The 19471-nt window shown below is 40.9% G+C and overlaps 1 protein-coding gene across 2 annotated transcripts in view; it reads right to left on the bottom strand.

Annotated features, from left to right (window-relative positions):
• Nucleotides 1–5536: 5536 nt before the first annotated feature.
• Nucleotides 5537–19471, bottom strand: part of dapk1 (death-associated protein kinase 1) — an 87074-nt gene continuing 73139 nt past the window's right edge. For both annotated transcript variants that reach the window (XM_083912294.1, XM_083912293.1), the window contains exons 20-26: nucleotides 17880–18096; nucleotides 13242–13427; nucleotides 12929–13126; nucleotides 12029–12167; nucleotides 11504–11624; nucleotides 10900–11088; nucleotides 5537–9907 (exon numbers count right to left, since the gene is read on the bottom strand). In XM_083912294.1, coding sequence (XP_083768420.1) covers nucleotides 8612–9907; nucleotides 10900–11088; nucleotides 11504–11624; nucleotides 12029–12167; nucleotides 12929–13126; nucleotides 13242–13427; nucleotides 17880–18096 — 2346 coding nt within the window. In that variant the 3' untranslated portion in view covers nucleotides 5537–8611. The remainder of the gene's footprint in view (nucleotides 9908–10899; nucleotides 11089–11503; nucleotides 11625–12028; nucleotides 12168–12928; nucleotides 13127–13241; nucleotides 13428–17879; nucleotides 18097–19471) is intronic.

A 19471-nucleotide genomic window follows, 5' to 3' on the forward strand; every position in this document is an offset into this window, starting at 1 on the left:
ACAGTGACCCATAATGCTCAGGATTAAAAGATAGGTCAAGTGAAGACCTGTTACTTGATCAAATCAGCCTTCAGATGACAAGGCAAAAAAAGCAAGCTTTAAATACCCTCCTAAAATCCCTCATGAGAGTGTCACTGGATGGTATTTGTCGAAGTCTGACTTAATATTTTAAACATTATTTGACGGGTTTGTTTCCATTGTACCAGCCATTAAGCGGCCAACATTTCGGGGTTGCCAGGGTTGTCTGTTGTTGGGTATAGCCACTGGGTGAAATGGAGTTTTCCAATCCTGCAGCTGCTTTTTTGTCCCAGCAGCTGAGTGACTGGAGACGGGCAAAAACCAGAGTCAATAAAGGCCAAGCATTCACTTCATGGAATGAGAGAAAGGAGTTCAACAGAATTAAAACACACACCCACATTCTCCATATTCCACCTTTAAGTAATCAGGATAGTATCGGCTCTCTGCAGTACTTTGGTTTCTATAATCAGAGTATAGCTGAGAGTGGAAACCTGGTTTTCACAGCTAGATCCCTCCTGCACAAAGTAAGCTTCTTGGCCATGAAGATGCATTAGCGATCGACAGATATGGATTCTTTTAGGGCCGATGTTTTTTTTTTCATCGACCTTAGCCGATGACCGATACAGACTGCCGATTTCTTTGAGCCGACGTTTGGAGCTGATACTACTTTTGCTTCCTCAATTTACACCATAAAAATGACACAATGATGATAACAAATGTTACGAGTCTCAATTAAAAAAAAAGGAACATTTATCGAACTGCAAAAAAGGCGTCTCCAGCAACACAGAGCTGCCTGTGGACACCTGTCTGTCAATAATGGCGGGAAAAAACTATCCGCAAATGCAGCAGCCAGCATCGGCCGATACCAATACACCTAAAAAACGCAAATATCAAGTTCCAGAGTGTCCGCAAACTGTATGGTTCCATTCCATTTAATTTTAACCCGGTTTTACCTGGGGCATTGAGAGATGGCATTACTAGAGACTGGTATAGCAGAGGTATATGCACTTTCGGACACCTATATGAGCGCAATAATCTGAGATCCTTTGAGCAACTGAGGGTTTCATTCGGGCTCCCCTCTGCACATTTCTTCAAATACTTGCAAGTCCAGAATTTTATTAGAGTACAGCAAGGTGGGAAACTTCAGCCCTTAGAGGATCCTGAGATAGACAGTATGATGCGAGACAAGCATAACTCTAAAGGCTTTTTATCCTATGCTCACAGCAGACTAATGAGCCTGTCAGAAAATACAGCTATTAATGCAAAACTTAAGTGGGAAACAGACACCGATTCTGCCTTCGAGGACACTGAATGGAAGAGGATCTGTAGTAGCTCTCAATCATTCTCTTATAACAGTCAACACAAACTATTACAGTTTAATATGGTTTGTTTGACTCCTCATCGTCTCCATATGATAAGCAGTAACTACTCTGGGATTTAATGCCCTGGAATACTGTAATTAGTTTGGAAAGCTTCCAAAAACAAAGTGTTCAGATATATATATACAATATATATTGTAGATGTATCGGTCTATCACTAAGATGCATGCAGCATTTCTCATATGTATGTACAGTATGTTCATGACAAAGACTTCAGACAGTGAAAATATTATAAACCCCTTAGTGAATCTCTGGAAAATGCTTGGCGACATAGTAATGGCCACTAGCCATTACAGTTGCTGAACTGTGTTAGAGTCTGAGAAGAATGGACCAAGATTAAACCAGAGCGGTGTGAGAAACTAGAGACGTCCTGTGACTTAGAATATTAACTTCCCCGGCTGCTAAACTCCATACAAAAAGACATGAAATGCTAAAGAGTGATATATTGTGCCATAATGTGACTCAGTGTGATTCATCCACTTAATGTTTGTATAAATGCATCACGTGTTTTTGTTACACACAGAATGCATGATGTTCCAAAAATGTTTCCGTGCCATCATCATACTTTACAATAAGCTGACTATATTTCCCTGCATTTGCAGAAATCAGAAATCACAGCGCGTCCTCAGCTCATGTGTGACTGACTGCATCATGTTGCTCAAGCAGAGCAACACATGACTGAGCACTTCCTGTGGGAGTATGCAAGGTCAGTTGCATGTTTTTTGTTTTTTTAACTGCAGGTGGACTTCCCAGATGTAGAAGTAGGCTATTCATATAATGAAGACAACAATGCATTGAGTCATTTTCAAATGGTGTCATATAACTATTTTTTATTTATTTATTTAAGAATTAAGCTGTTGACTGTTATTGGACATGATGTTCATTTAGCTTTTTATTTATTATTCATTTTCTTAGTGTTCATTTCAAATTAGTTGACCATATAATATAATGTGAAATATATTTTTTGTTTACGAAAGCAGCCTTCATATTGTCATATTGGGGCAAAATCTACGTGAAAAAAAGGTCTCTTTTTATATTTATTTCATTTGTTTCTCTGTAAAGCACTTTGGGCCGCATTGTTATAAAAGGTGCTGTATAAAAATAATAATTATTATTATCTTATTATCTAACTCTGAGCAAGAGAACACATATGTCCCATAATGTTCAACCATTCCTTTAAATGTCTTTACACACACACACACACACACACACACACACACACACACACACACACACACACACACACACACACACACACACACACACACACACACACACACACACACACACACACACACACACACACACACACACACACACACACACACACACACACACACACACACACACACACACACACACACAGATACAGTAACACTATCTAAATGCCTGTGATAACATGTGTGTGTGGTCAAACGGCGTGCTGTTGTCTGTAATCTGTAACTTGATGAGTATTAAGCTGGTCTTTGTTGTAACAGGCCGCCGGTGAACTCTGTGATCCGTTAACGTTTCATTTAAACATTCCTCAGATTAAGGAGGGTTATCAGCCGCTGGCCTGGTCTTCACATCCAGACACAGACTGATGAACACGTCTGCAGACCGGGGTCACTATCACTCTGACATGTTGTTGTTGTTCACATACCAACCTCGTCTGAGCGGTTAGTCAACATTATTGATCTAGAAGGAGTTTGCTTTGGCAATGCAACAGAGCTAAAGGTCTATCAATAAGGAAGTGTATGGTTACCTGGGAATACCTCGCTGTGTTTACAATAAACTTCAACCCTATACTGACAAGAATGAAACTCAACCTGTTGGTCTAAAGACTAAAAATAGTAGCATCAGCTGCTGCATCGTGATGTGACAGAAGTTTAATCACAGGTACAAAAGTACTTATGGTGTGTAATCTGCATTTACTTTACATGTGCTTATTGTTATTAGCTTACATGTACCAATGTGGCTACACAACATATATATATATATATATATATATATTATTTTTTATCATGATCAGAATCAGGTTTTTGCCAAGTGGGTTTAAAATAAATTAATAACTACTGCAACAGTCAAGAACAGAAATAGAGAATAGAAAGAATACAGTAAAAATATGTACAATATAACTGTTTTCAAATGGGATTGAATAGAATTCAGTGTTTTATTCCTATATTTTAACTTCTGCACTGTTTTATGTCTTAGATTCTAATTTTTCCCAGTTCACATTTTGTTTATTTTCCCCCAGTTTACTTGTTTATTTATTTTCAATTACTGGGCACCTGTTAGCACAAATATATATTAATTTATCAGAATCAGAAACAAGAATTTGCCTTGGTGTTTGGTGCATACAATAAAAAGGAAATAAGATCATTTTTATTCCAACTGGTTAGAAACCACATTAAATGTCAAATTAACTACGGATCACTCTGAAGGAGTTTGTAGTTTTTTCAGATCATATTTGAATGGTGATTAAAAAAAAAACAGTCAATCAGTTTAAAATTTTGCAAAGCAAGCATGACAAATCCAGGGGCACATGCTTTGAAACGTCACACCGTCTGCTCATTTATCTCTCTGTACAAATATTTTTGAATGGCAGTCAGCAGTGAAGTCGAGGCGAGTTGAGACAAACCCTGAGTCATGTGAGTGTGAGTGCATGGGTGGAGGTCCCTGCAGCTCCACAATGAACCCAGAGATGTGTGAGTAACAGGCAGGAATCTGGTGGAGGAACAAACAAAGCAAACACCCAAAAGACACCAGTCGGCCCCCGATTCAGAAGAAAACAGAAGAAATAATGTGATTTCAATCTATTATTGAGCCCCAGAATGACATTTACTTAAATAAGAAATATACACATGTTCCTGTTCATGCCCCCCCCCCAAAAAACAACAACAAACAAAACAAAAACAAACTGCACTGAGTACAAGAGGAATTATCTGACCTCATCGGCTCTTGTTTACAGAAGTAATGAAGTAACGAAAAGGACACCAATTGATTTGTACAACGTCATCTGGTTTTTGACTGAGCAACATTATTGATCCAGGAGGTGTGTGATTGGGTAATAACACTAAAACTCTCTAGCAGTGAGTATTCACAGAAGGTGCAAAATTACATCGCATTTATTTATTTTACCTATTCACTCAGAAGCTGTGTTGTCTTGAGGTCGTTAGTTTTCTTGTGTCTTTTTATTGCACTGATCAGGAGCGGAGCTGAATGATGTGGGATTTTAGAGGGAAAACGTCACCGATTATCAATATGGTTGGCAGTAGTGTTTTGTTTTTTATAGCTGGAATGAAAATAGACCTTTTCTATGGGGGCTGTCCACTGATTCTGCACCAATATGACCCTGCAAAAGTACTCAGAAGGCTGCTTTCTTAAACTTATAGCGTTATTTAAGAGGTACTGCACACTTAAACCTGTTTTTGAGCTGTAAACTAAATTGTACAATTTGACTGTGATGAAACATCAATGCTGGTGTTAATATTGATATTTCTTACCAAATTTATTTAAAAAAAAATCAGCATTTTATTATTCATTTTATGCTCAGACCTGGAGGGGAAGTTACACTCAAAATAATAGTATAAATGATTATAAATTATACATACAATGAAATCTGAGAAAATAAAAATAGCTGAATAAACATCGTGTTCAGCATTTATGGAGGGCTGAACCTAACAAAATAACAAATAAATAAATAAATGTCATTACATGTACCTAAAAAATATATTTAAAACAAATGTGGGGGACTAATTATTTGATAAAATGTGACAGAACTTGATATTCAAGTTGCTTGATTATTAATTTACCTTTGTATTTATTTCCATATTTATTTACTTTCCTATTTCAGTTCCAACTTTATTTTTTTTGGATTCCTTTTTAGATATATCTTTTTATTCATTCTGAATATATTTTTACATTTTTTTAATTGATTTACTCATTTATTTATGCATGTATTCTTTTCTTTAAATGTCTTTATGCATTTCTTGTTTATTATGCAAATAAGGGGGCCTGTGGCGTGGGGTCAACCTTTATATGCCTAATATAAAAGGCTTTCAACTGCTGTAGAGTCAACAAATGTTTTAACCTTCACTTGTTCTGCAAAGCTCTGATCGTATGTCTTGATTTAGGACAGAGACGAGGATGTTAGGTAAAGAATTTATTATAAAATGTATTACACTATAAAGTGTCAGAAGTACTAAGAACATGGCATTCCAAGACATGCTGAAAGAACGCAACATAAATATCAACATAAAGACAATGTGTGCAATGTGTTGGTTAGAGCGAAGTCTCCGAGTGGGAAATATATCGAATTCATCTTCCCCCATCAAACAGAAACGTACAGAAAAATGTGTTTTTGAGGACACTTTTAAATCCACTTGTTTCAGTCAAAAAAAAAAGAAAGACACCAAACGTAGACAAAAGTTGATAATATAGTAATTCCCAGGTTTTACAAAAACATAATATTCACTTCCCTTTCTGAAACATCACTGCTCAGCTTGTATACTGTACAAGGCAATAATAAGAGGAATGAGCGGGTGTGTTTTAGGCACACCACATTGGCAACAAGAGCTTCAATAAAACAGGAAATTAAATTCATGTTTCTGAACAGTTTGGGAAATTTAAATTCCATGTCATCTTTGATTTGTTGTTTTTTTAATATTCTTAGGAGATGTGTAGTACATTCATCTTGCCTCGTTGAAACTGGAATCAACCGTATTTGGGACAAAAAAGAAAGGTGGGCAGAAAAGGGAGGATGGAGTCGAAGAAACAGGTCTCGAGTATTTACATCACAGCTGGAAGTTCAGACCGAGAACAAGAGCTGTGTGAGAAGTACAGTCTTTTAAATAGTATTGAAAGTTTTATCTCTGCGAACAGATGGTAACACTGGGGAAGTAAAGCAGACAGGAAATACTCTAATCTGGCACATCTCTCTTTTTTTCTCTATCAAACTGTGACACTGTGTCCTGAAAAAGGCTAACAAAGTTTCTTAGGAATGAAAGACTCTTTTTCCAAACATCAACAAGCATTTTTCTGGTTGCAAAGATTAGCAAACACCAGGACATTTATGTCTTCAGCAGCCTTTTGGCCCTCTTTCACGCCCTCTTTTCCTGCTGAGCGAGCCGGGCCGCAGCTTCATGATACAAAAGGATAAAGTGAAAGTTAGACGTGAAGCCGCGCGCGGCCGACCAACACTGACAGCGATACCGAGAGAAGCTCAAATTTAGCCCAACAGAAGCGGCGTTTAATGCCGTGTACAAATCTGACACTGTGGACGGCTCGTCACTAATGCACAAAACCTGCTGAGGAAGCATTAAAAAAGGGGCAGTGTCAGGTGTGTTTACTTGATATAATAAATTACATTTCAGCTTAATAGAAAATGTCCAAAATGAACTTTTCTTTACGTTTGCTTTTTATAATTTCGGTGGCACTTTCTATTCAAAGTAAAGGAAGCTCAGCCCATCTCTACCCTGTTTGCCTTGATGATTCTGAACATCTCTAGGTTTGCGTGACCCTTTTTGTGCTGGACGAATCAACATCCTTCATTAAGACACTGTCTCTCTTCTTTTTCTGCTGGAAATGGCTAAAGGTCCCTTTGTGTGAATTCAAAATAGACTTTGAAGTGAAAACAATTATAGTAACACTTTATTTTACAGGTCCTGATACGTAACTGTACACTCTACGGGAAGTTCCTGGAGAGTATAATCTTGTAATTTAGTACTGTAATAATTATGGGAAAATGCAGACTCAAGCTAGCATCATCTAGTATCACATTACCATACTACATACAAATCCAAAACACGTTTTCCAATGTAAAAGTGGAAAAAAAGTAACAAAAAGTCAGTATGCAGACCGAAAATAAAACTTGATTTCTGACCTTCATACAGGTTCGTGTGATATCTTACAAAAAGTCTGCAAAAGTTTTTGTGTAATCCTGCAAATGTCCAACAACACCAGTAATCAGTGCACCTGTGCAAACCCTAACACATCTACTTGGATGCTTTGGATTAAAATAAGTCTGATTGTTACATAACTTATGTACGTGGAGTTAGCTAAGTATGTAAACAAACACTGACTAATGCAGCCTTAATTTCAAACATCACAAATCTGTTGATATTTACTCTGGTTTAAATTGATGTCGTCTGGTTTTTCAAGTCAATAACAACAACAACAAACAAATCTTGTAACATTGTCTCACTAAACCGCATGACACAGTTCTGTCCAGGACACTTCTTAGGGAATTATGGGGCCTGTAAAATAAAGTGCCACCAAAGATTTATCAACAATGAGCCACAAATGCATCAGTTAACAATTGACTGTTTCCCCTATAGAGCGTCATGACTCTAATAAGATGTTTCATCTCCTGAAGCGACTCCCAAACACTCAACAGAAAACAGCTGATTTTAACTTTCTCTTTGTTTTTGCCAGTAAAATTGAATTTCCAGAGAAAAGCTTGCAACATGAGCTGAGCTTTTGTTTTTCTTTCTTAACTAACGTGAAACCTACAAATGCCTTTTCCATTTGAAGACCTGATTGATCTATTTTTCTTATTAGTGTCAACAAGGCACCAGTTCTTCAAATGTTTGCAAAGAACGACTGTTTTTTTCTTCATAATAACAAGACTATTTGTGCTTTAGGGAGGTAGAAGGCCACAAAGGCACTCTGAAAAATGCTGTTAATTTATTCAAGACTAAGCTCAATGGCACGAATGTCACATCAAGTAAAACAGAAGCAAGAAGGGAGATAATATGTGTAACCGTGATGGATGGAGTAGGTGAAGATGGCAGGTCCTCAGTTTTCACTATGATATGAAAAAGGTCCAAACATGAGGCTGCCATCTGTTTAATCACTACTTCATGTAGAAATAGCTTTTAAAAACGCAGCTTTTCTGTTGTTTTAGCTGTAAGATAAGTGAGACTGAAGTGTGCAGTGGAGGAGGAGAGATTTTAAAAAGCAGCACAACAAGATCAAGAACAGAATCAAAGCACAGGATTCCTCTTTGGAGCTCAGGACAATCAGCTCTTTCACAACATTCATCGTGGAGGGAAAGATCAGCTGTACAGGTGTGGAGAGCGCAAACAACATGTGCTTCGTACGCCAACTTAATGGAGTGATTAAGGAGCGAGCAGCTCAGCGATTGCACTTCATGTTCATTCACACACACACACAAGTCCTGTTTTGGGTGGATATGTCAGACTATCTGACGTTTGGCGAGGACAGAAAGTCGTTCAGCGGGAGATGACAGAGCTGATGGAGTTGTACGATGTGCCGCCGTTGCAGGTTGGGGGGTAGCCGTTGGCGGCCCCCACCAGTGCTTCCATGTTGACCCTGAAAACAGGAGAGGCTTTGAGCAGGAAGTCGGCGGCGTCTCTGCGTCCGAGCTCCCGCAGTTTGGCCATCAGCACGCCGACTGTGCTTTCAGCTCGCCCGCTCCACTCCCGCAGCAGCGCCGCTGTTGGGCTGGGTTGCAGCGCGGCCTGCTGGGAGTCTGGGTCCGAGTCCAGCTCTGGGGTGCCGTTTGAAGTCCCGTTGCTGTGTTTAGCAACCAAGTCTGTGAGGCCGAGGTTCATGGCCAACAGGCACCAGTCTTTCCCCAGGGCGTCAGGAGGGTCCAACATGCGGCAGAGCTTCCTACGAGCCAATAATGGGACTTCTGAAATGTGGATGTCTGTTCCCAGGGTCCCCTGCTGGTAAACCTCAGCGCAGCCGAATGACAGGATGCTGCTGAAGCTCTCTCGGTAGCCCCCCATGGTGTTCGTGAGCGAGTTTTCCCGCTGGACTTGGGCCCGGTAGAAATCTTTGGGTTGGTAGATCATGATGGGGGCGTGGTGTTCCCGCAGCTGCTGAGGGCTCAGGTAGTATTTGGCTGTGAGCAGTCCGGGGAGCGTGGAGGTCAGCAGGTTCTCTGTTATACCACAGACGGTGTCCAACAGGGTGTAGCACTTGGCCCGCTCTGAGTCGTGCCCCCGCACCTGAATCTCCACCCCCTGGCCGTGGTTGACCAGCAGGATCATGGCCTCCACTCCTCCCTGGCTCACCTTGGCCCCGTTGGTCCACAGGTGGATATCTCCATCAAAATCCTCCCCGCCCTCCTCCTCGGGCTTCTGCTGGTGGCTCCAGCGACACAGGTTCACCTGCAGTTTGTGAAACAGGCCACAGGGGAAGGGGGTCAGATGCTCCGCGGGGACTAGTCGTACCCCACCGTAGAGCATCGTCTCCTCTTCCTCTTCTTCGGTCCAGGATCGGTGGAGGCCGTTTGTCTTGATGAGGGCAGGAACATCCACCATGGCGGGGTTGGTGGCGTCGCGGGCACACACGTCCATGGCGTCCAGGATCTGCAGCAGCTCGTCCACGTCGCTCTCGGGAGCCAGTGCCTGAACCTCCTCCAGCCTGTAGCGCCCCCTGTAGTGGTGGATGGCCTTGGGCGTCTCCACAGAGAGCAGCTTGCCGAGGACGTTGCTGCAGAGCCAACGAGGCTCCAGCAGGACGACATCCTGTACTGTCTCACTCTGCATGATGTTGATCTGTGGATGGACAGAGGAGATGGTGGAAAAAGATAAAGATGGAGAGAGAAATCAGAAAAGGAAAATATAAATCAGAGGGAAAAGAGTTAAATGTGAAACAAATTGATATAAAAGAAAATAGTAAGATAGGACATCCAGTGTGCTTAAAAACACAAATACATAAAGAAAGACTTTTAAGACTCAGGATGGGTCCTCTTTGAGCTGAATCTTTCTGGTAAATAAACTGAGAAACAACATGTTCCTGCTGCAGAGTACTTCTGAGAAATTGTTTACAGATGAAAACAAAGGGTTGGTTTAATTTATTCATGAAAAAACAGAGCACCCTGGTGGTCGTCCGGAAAACTGACAGTTGGTTGCTGAAGACCAGATTTAATGAGCAGCGTGCATTCACACGGACTCCGGCAAAACACTGCAGGGTTGTGCAGTGGTGAGGGAGTCACATTCTTTAACTAACTAACATTTTCTGTCAGATCGTTGTGATGATCTTGATATTTCCGACCGCTCTTGAAGGCAGCTTCATTTCAAGGAGAGAGAAAGACAATAGACGGATCGACTGAGCTTTGTTGTGGAGCTTGTTGCAGAAAGCAATCAGCTGGTACACAAACTCAATGGCTGCTTGTGGTTGTTTTTTTTAAACCCTCTAAGTTTTTAAAAAAATGCTCTTGTCTCAGTGATAAAGGCAGGGTGTTTACTGCTTCCTGAATGGGAGTCTTACATAACCTCAAATTGCACCAACAAGTGTAATCGCTTAATATAAAAAGTTGAGTCGCAACTTTTTCAGGATGGACCGCCTTATCTAGCTTGGATACCTGTTAAGATAGTCATAATAAAAACCTTTGTTTAATCTCTCTCTCTCATGTGTGAGCTCCAAAAAGTTTGGAACGGTGTTCACCTTGTACGTGTTGTTCCTGCCCTTCCTAAAATCACAATCTCATTCTCCTGCAGCTACACTCGGTCTGGTTTGAGGCGGATAAAAAAAACAAGACACGCACCTCCCCCATACTGTGGAGCTGCAGGGCGAGTGTGCGGAGGTGATCCTGGCTGACCAGAGGGTTGATGTGCTCCTGGACGTCGCTCACGAACTGCTGCCATGACGTCAGCTGGTTGGGTCCGCTAAGCTTCCTCCAGGACGGCAGCGTGGTCAGCAAACGCTCCGACAGCAGTGTCATGGGACTGCACCTCTGCAGCCATGGAGGAGGGGGAGAGGGCAGTTAATGCGTAAATTCAATCATTATCATTTCTTAAGATGGAAGGATCATACTCCAGATTCAGTCGCTTGAATTCAGTATCTTTCATAAAAGAATACTCAGATGTAGAAATCGTGAAACAAATACTTTTATATGATTATTTCAGAAACAAGTAAGCAAAAAACAGGGTGGGAAAGTGTGAGGCTTCTTCAGGCTGACTATGTATTTGAAAAAAACAAGATTATTAAGGAAACTGAGTTACGTTCAACCACATAAATATAGTATATTCATAGAAATACTGTCTGCTCTTTGAGGACGATTAGGTCAAGAAGGGTAAAGACTTAGGAAAAGAGGTAGGTGTGTGTGTGTGTGTGTGTGTGTGTGTGTGTGTGTGTGTGTGTTTGCTCACAGAGATGATGTTGGCACGAAGTTCCTGCAGGTGACTCCTGAGCAGCTTCACGTCTTTGGAGTTTGAGGCTCCAGCGTCCATCACAAACAATTTGTCACTGATCAGCAGGTCGACCCCAAACCTGAAAACAAATCATAAAAAAACAACAGTTTAAAAAAATTTCATTTTCAATCTCTCTCAGTGGTTAGGCCACTTGCCCCATGTAAGGAGGCTGAAGGTCCTCGAGGCAGCGGCTGCGGATTACTCTGACTTGTGGCCCTTTGCTGCATGTCTCCCCCTCTCTCTCTCTCACCCTATTTCCTGTCTGTCCTATTTAATAAAGGCTTGGAAAACTGCCAAGAATAAAAAAAACCCAGTAACTTTGATTTCTTTAAAGGAGCACTGAGGTACACGAAGGAGCATCCCTTTACAAAAACACTTTATCTGTTTTAAGCCTGTTTGTTACAGAACTGCTTGCCTGCTTTGCCGAAATAAAACAAACAACAACAATAATTTCCCTCCCCCTCCTGTGGTTTGAGTCCTTACCTGTTCCGGACTTCCTTGAGCAGCGCCTTCTCCTTGTCGTAGGTGAACTCTCCAGAGAAAGCTCTGGGGACGTCAGCGAGGTCGGCGTGCGTCGCCACGAGGACGACCACGAGAGGCTGCTGGATCCGACCTCCGAAAGCTGGAGGAAGACAGACAGAAAAACACAAAGTTCAGTCTGTTTTTACTCTGAATGTATTTACACAACAACGTGACAACCGTCAGCAGAATCAGCAGCCATCAAAACAAAACGTTTGAACCAATCTCAGAGGAAAATACTGTAGTTTTTACTTTGCAGATTAAAAATACAAAATACAATCAATAATATGGTATCTTGCCTAATACTACATATACTATACAAAGCAATACTTCAACATACAGACCGGTGGAGCCGAGGATCGAACCGCCGATCTTCCGATTAGTGGATTTGCTAATTAAGTAAAAGACCTGAATACATCTTTTCACACTAATAATAACAATGAGCAAGTCTCAATGACTTTTTAGATATTGTTTGGTGGACGATTGCAAAGTGCATGATTAAATTGAGAATGACAAAGGCCATGATCTTTACTCACGGTCTTTGATAACGTCAAAAATTGTAGCCTGAAGATTGCTGTCACGTGAAAACCTCCAAATTATTCAAAATGTATATTTCACAAACCCCAAAAAACAACTTTTTTCAAGCTTAACGTTCATTTCTGACTTGAATACAAAAGGTATTTTGTTTCTATTTAATTTAAGACCTGTTCTACCCCGAATGCATTACATAACTTTATGTCTGTACGTAAATCGGGTAATAACATAGGATGAATGTGATATATTATATAACTTGATCGTCAATTGATCCACTAACACAGTCATGGTTAAAAATATGACTTGTCGCCCCCCCCTCACTGTCCTCACCGATGTTGTCCTGTGGCAGGTGGAGGGCTTTCAGCAGGTTCAGCCAGTAGGTGATGTGTCCCAGCTGGGTCTCGTACGGTTCCTCCAGGCTGAACAGGACCAGGTGGATCGCTGTGGCGTCGTTGGCTGCAAAGTAGTCGTAGGAGCAGTAATAAACCGGGTTCCCCGAGAACTCCCACACGCTGAAATCCCCCACGCCTGCAGAGAGGGAATAAAACGACAAAAGCAGCATGTTAATATTAAGTAGTTGTTAATAAGTATTTACAGTACGATGTTCATGTTTTGGAAAGATATAAGCGTCTTTGGTCGTCACCGTGGATGTTGCCGTGCTGGATGTCAATGGCCTTCGTGGCCTGTTCGTCGGCTGTGGACAGAGCGTTGCTGACGGGGGAGAAGACCTCCAGGACGCCTTTGGTCAGGCTGGGCTCAAACATCATGCTGCGACTCCGCACGCTCACATTCTCACAGCCCGGGTACAGGTTGGAAATACTCACCGACACTAAACACAGAAGACACACTGTTAGTCTGCCGCAGGCTCAGAGTTAGAGAATGTGATTGAATATATTTAGAGGATTTCGGCCTTTTAGAAAAACAGATTTTGCGTCAGTAGCAGGGGATTTGATGCATCACACATTTCAACATAGATTCAATGCATCTTTTTTTTTTTTTTAACCAAATCCTACAAACATGTGACTAAATGTTACTTAAAGTTGTCATTATTTTACAGGTTTTAGCATGTGTAATCAATTTAGTTTCTAAATGCTCTTTTGGAGGTATTTAATAAGGTCAAAAATACAAATTCTATTTAAACTCTGTAAAAAAACAACAACTGCTAAACAAAAAGTGAGAAGAATGTTGTTTGTGTCCTACAGAAGAAACTTCACAGATGATTAGACCACTAGTTTATAACACAGAATGGTTCTAATTACAACGTGAGAAGAATGTTGATTCGATATGTAAGCAAATAACACGGAAGAGAAAATGTCTTCACAAACCTCAATTGTACTTGTGTGTGCACAGAACAAACTCAGACTCTCCCAGTGAGCATTTCAGCATCCAGTCCCATTTTCCATCCAAAGGTTGCACTCTTGCAAACACAAGGTGGTGCCAATTCATCATAAATAAAATCCCCTTTTGCAGACATGACATTTGGATTCCCTTCACACTCTGAAGGACCACACCTACACTTTGTTTTCCACGGTCTTGAGTCAAAAAAAGCGTATTTTTTCACTGCAGTTTTGGGTTCGTTTAGTTCCACGCTGCCTCACTTTGACGTGAGTGTGCCGTTTTTGGAACCTGACGCTACACGGAGTCGGTAATTTTGTCAGAGAAAAGCTCTGAAGAACTGCTGCAGATGGATTTCGACATCAGGCTGTTTTTCTTTTTGCAGCCAGTTGTTGTTCTCAGTCCTAAAGAATCAGCCAAACAAAAAGCTAAATGAGAACACATGCTTGATGTGAATGCACCCTGTGACGATATATGTGACGATATTCAGATGATTGTTGTTTCAACAGTGAGCACAACAATACTGCACTGCATAACGGGGGCCGGTTCTATGAAGGACACTAAGAAAAGAGGGGCTTAAAGTCCAAAACCTGCCTTGGATGAGCCAAACAAATCAGTTCAATAAAGGTTGATTTGAGCTGAAGCGAATAGAATAGTTTGAGGTCAAATCCTCAAGAAAAGAGGTTGAACATGGATTAAATCAGGGCACCGTAGATATCGTAGCTTGTACAGTTCTTACAATTGCGAAACCTTGATGTTATGCAACCTCAGTCATAGCAAAATTGGCTAATCAGAAGCCAATGACGGTATAAAACAGAGCAGGGAATAAAATGTGAAGAGTGAGAGTCGACACGCAAGCACGCACGCACGCACGCAAGCCCACGATTTTCAGGCAGCTTTCTTTTTAAACAGCTGCTGTAGGTTTGGACTGTCTGTCTGTCTGTCTCTCTTTATGACTTACACTACTGTATGTGTCAAACAAGAAATGGGCGATTCATTTATTAGAACCTCAAGCTGCATTTACAACCTCTCAATACTATCAGGCGCTGAGTTTTGTGGAAGACAACAGCATCATAAAGTTACAGATATTGACACCAGATATAATACGCATTCAACGTGCCACACTTCGACTTTAAAAGAGAATAAAACCGAAGCTTTTTCCAAAAAGGAATCTAAAAACCAGACAAATGGACATCATGACTGCCACTCGTTCCTTCTCAGCTCTGCTTCTTTGTGTTTCACTGTTGACTGACTGGACCCTAGTCACATATCGTGCAGACACAATACAGAGTCAATAAAGGCTGTTACTGAATTCAGCTAAAACTGAAAGAAGAAGAAAAAGCTCTTTCAAACCCTCCGCAGCTCTGACAGAGGCTGCAGATTTCTAGACAGTATAGAGGATGGGATCGGTTACACTACACGGCTCCCGTAACTGACCATTATCTGAGCGAGCATCACGTCTGTCTGGGAGGTAATGGCTCTGAGTGCCGCAAAATAGAGCGGTTAAAGGAAACACAATGGCGTGTGTGCATGTGTATGTATGTATGTGTGTGTGTGTGTGTGTGTGTGTGTGTGTGTGTGTGTGTGTGTGTGTGTGTATGTGTGTGTGTGTGTGTGAGATGGAGTGCAAAACACAGAGATTGGAGACAAACTGTGTATTTTGTACACTACGCTGAACGTGTCAGGGAGTCTCAGCACAGACCTGTCTCTGTGTGCACGACCGACCCTTTACACAAGCGTCCTTCTGAATACCAATAAAGAAAGATCAAGTGTTTCTACTTAATAAGTTTGCCATTATTGGAGAAATGGGGTTGATAAATGGGTCGTCTGCCGAGAGGTGAGGAGCCGGTTAGTGTTTGAGTTGGTTGCTTTTCATTTTTTAAAATCTCCTGTAAACCAGTCTTTTTGTTTCTATACAGAAAACTAGAATTACTGCCTTGCGGTTGTATCCATCAACCAGTCGAGTCGTAGTTTACATCCAAACTGTCCAGACTTACAGAGTATATGCAGTGAAGAATTTCATGGAATTTAATAAAAATGTATTAAGTGTATTTTTTGGTTAAGTGTGAAAGCCCCACAGACATCTTGAACCCGGTTCATCAGCACAGTTTCGAGATCAGTGTCACCAATTCAGTACCCGACCAAATGTCATCCCTTCATAATTTGATCCTGTTAGATTGTGTGAAATACTATCATAATTACCAAAGGAGTTCTTGACTTATAGACAAAAATGCATTTTGTGAGATCACAATGACCTTGACCTTTGACCTACTAAGTCAAATCAGTTCATTTGAAGACATTCACTCGGCTCCCTGAGATATGACGTTCACAAGAATGGGACGGACGGACGGTCAACCCGAAAACATAAAGCTCAGACTTTTCTGACGTGCTGGATCTAAAGACTATAAAACTCGATGAAAAAAAAAGCATCTGCAAACTCGAATCTGTACAAAAACCTTTAGGTCAAATCTCTACTTCTTTTTGTTTGTATAGAAATAAAACATCCTGGTTGAAGTGGATATTTTCTATGTTTCACTTTCAGCCCTTTCATCTCCATGTCTCAGGGTCAGAACCGTGGAAGTGGGGAGGTGTGTTATTGTATTCATGTCATCCACGCTTCTATCTTTACTCTCACAATAAGCAGAAACTCTCAGGAAAAATACTACACATGTCGACATCAATCTTATACTAAACTGGAGGGTAAACAGCACATTAAAAATACACATTTTGCATTTCTGCAGATTCTCTGAAATGAACATCATCATCGCCACCTGCAGCAGCAGCAGCATGTCAACATTTTTCCAGGTGAATTCTGCTGAAAATTGTCTTTGGTGGATAAATTCGCAAGACCAGTCAAAAAGAATAAAGTCCTTTCATTCATTTGACTTCTTTCTTACTTAAAGGTTCTCTGTCAGCAAAACCCTTGTTATTAACATACATCAATAAAAACGCGTAAAACGTTACACACGGGACCTTTAGAGGATGATTCCAGTTACTTTCATCTTATTTTTGTAGCTTTGGTCGTCGTTTCTATCGAAACTTTTTACATTTTAGCACTGAACTTTGTGAGTTAAATGCACGGACTGTATAAAAAAATGGACGTAACCTCTACTTGATCCAATCGCCCTCGCCTATGGGAGTCGTGGGGGGAGGGATATACGGCCGTCTGGCTGACGTTTACCTCCGTCACTCAAGAGGCTACGCCCCTTATTATTCATAGACTTTAACCTCCAATAAAATAAAAACTCACCTGGTACAAAAAAGATTAACCCCCCTCAGTGTTGTCATGGAGATATGACCTAAACATACAGACTAGAATGTTTTTTTGTCCCAGGCCTTAAACAGGTTTAATTATCTGGTGAAAAACGGCCTGTTTAACATGGGGGTCAATGAGAAACTGCTCTATTATGAAACCTGCCCCTAGTGGACACTCGGAGAACTGAACTAGGACAAGTCCCAGCCTGGTCAGATGCGTACATGAACTGATGAAGCCTCTTGGATGAGAGGTGAAACGTCTTCCTAGACAAATAACCAAGTCCAGTTGCTTTTGACTGAAATTGCTTTGGGGATAACGATGACCTGGACAAATGAGAACATTCACAGGCTCGGAGAACTGACATTTTTGGCACTTCCTTATTGGATCAACCAGGAAGTCACTGTGGTGGGGGGTTTGATTAAATGTTAAAAATATCCAACAGACCCAATGGACAAACTTAATAAAAAACAAATTGTTGTTTGACTGGAATTATTCTTTTCCTGCTTCAAAATCTCTTTAAAAACCTCTTGCATGTCATGATGAATGATGAATGTTTCTATGCACAGAATAGAAAGGCTAATAAATTATTCTGGCCTGTGCTGGAGGAATAAATCATTCCGGTCCTCGGCAGGGGAAAGCTTAATCTTGTGAGGGATTATCTCAGCTTCAGCGGAGCCGTCTGTTTCCTACCGGCAGGTTTGGTGTTGACGGGTGAGTTGGGGTGGCGGTTTGTGTTGGTCATCCGTGTCCTCTTCCTCCTGAAGAAGCTGCGCAGGATGCCACATTTCAGGGACTCCAGCAGCGTGCTCTTTCCGGCGCCGGAGTGGCCGAAAAGCTTCAGCTTGATCCTGGGCTGGACTGTCTGAGTGGGCCGCAGCTGCTGGATGTAGCTCAGCTTGTGGTTGTCCTGAAGAAACAACAAAACTACTGTATGACAAGGACTACCATGCGTTTTCATTTCAAGGAGCCCTAAAAACCAGACGACAGACTTCAATTTGTCAGATATTGTTCCACATACTGTATATTATTTTTTTATTTTAGAAAGGTTCAAACATCACCAGATATAACATGCATGTCCCCCCCCCCCCCTCTTTCTTTCTTGGGTGGGTCTGTTCTCCTAAAAATGTGTTTTGGTGTAGAGCTGAGCGATACAACAATATATAGATATATGTTATCAAAATGATATAAAAAAACTCTGATTTATATTTTTCTTTATCGTTTCTATTGCAGTGTCGCAAAATCAGCGGCTGAACTGCGTTACAGTTTGTACGAAGCTTTACATTCGGATCCTTTCTCATCAAGTATTAAATTCACACAGGGGTCCACAACACAGGCTTTACTGTGAGGTTTTTTCATATAGCTTTTTTATTGAATTACCAGAAAAATGTATATATCATGATATATAGTTGTTTTATTTATTTATTTATTTATTTATTACAAAACCTCACAGATAAATATATGGAACAATGCAATTCTCACATGTACCCCCAATTGTATAACTGTATGTGTGTGTGTGCTTTCTGAAATGTGTATGCGTTCTATATATTTCTATGTGACTGTGAAAAAGAATTTCCCTTAGGGTACAACTAATAAACTAACTAACAAACTTAATTTTGGTGTATCTTTACTGTCTTTGTACATTATCATCTGTTAATTTCATTGTTATTATCCATCTGTCTTTTTTACTTTAAAAGCATCCTTACCTTTATCTTACCTTGTAGATGTGTATGTGCTTTGTCTGTCAGAGCACTTTGGAAACTTTTTTTTAATACTGTTTTTAAAAGGTGCTATATAAATAAAGTTATTATTATTTGTAAACTGCATACTTTACTACGGCGGTTCTGACGTCATTTTATGTGCGCCTGTTTGGACATAGAAAAAAAGAAGGACCATGCGCGGACATCTAACAACAACAACGGCGGCGAAAGGTTCACGTTGGTGTGATGCGGAGGTGGAGTGTTTACTGCAGATTGGTCGGATAAAAATTTTCAAAAACACTTGGACAAGACGCGGCGAAAACTCTGGGGTCTATGGAAAGATTTTGTGATGTGTTACGGCGTGATGATGTATGGACAGCAAGAAGCATTCGCCGAGGCCCAGGTAGTGTGAGTACAAACTGGCCTGGAGGAGGGGACAAGTACCCTAAAGCACGGGGCACGCGACGGATGCACAGTGTTAGTTAGCCCTCAGATCCACCCATTGATATAACCAAGTGTATCTATGTAAAGCCATAAAGAACGCTGTACACTCAGATACATAAACAACCAAAGGCATTCTCTGTT

Source organism: Echiichthys vipera (assembly GCF_963691815.1).
Source record: "Echiichthys vipera genome assembly, chromosome: 4".
NCBI lineage: Eukaryota > Metazoa > Chordata > Actinopteri > Perciformes > Trachinidae > Echiichthys > Echiichthys vipera.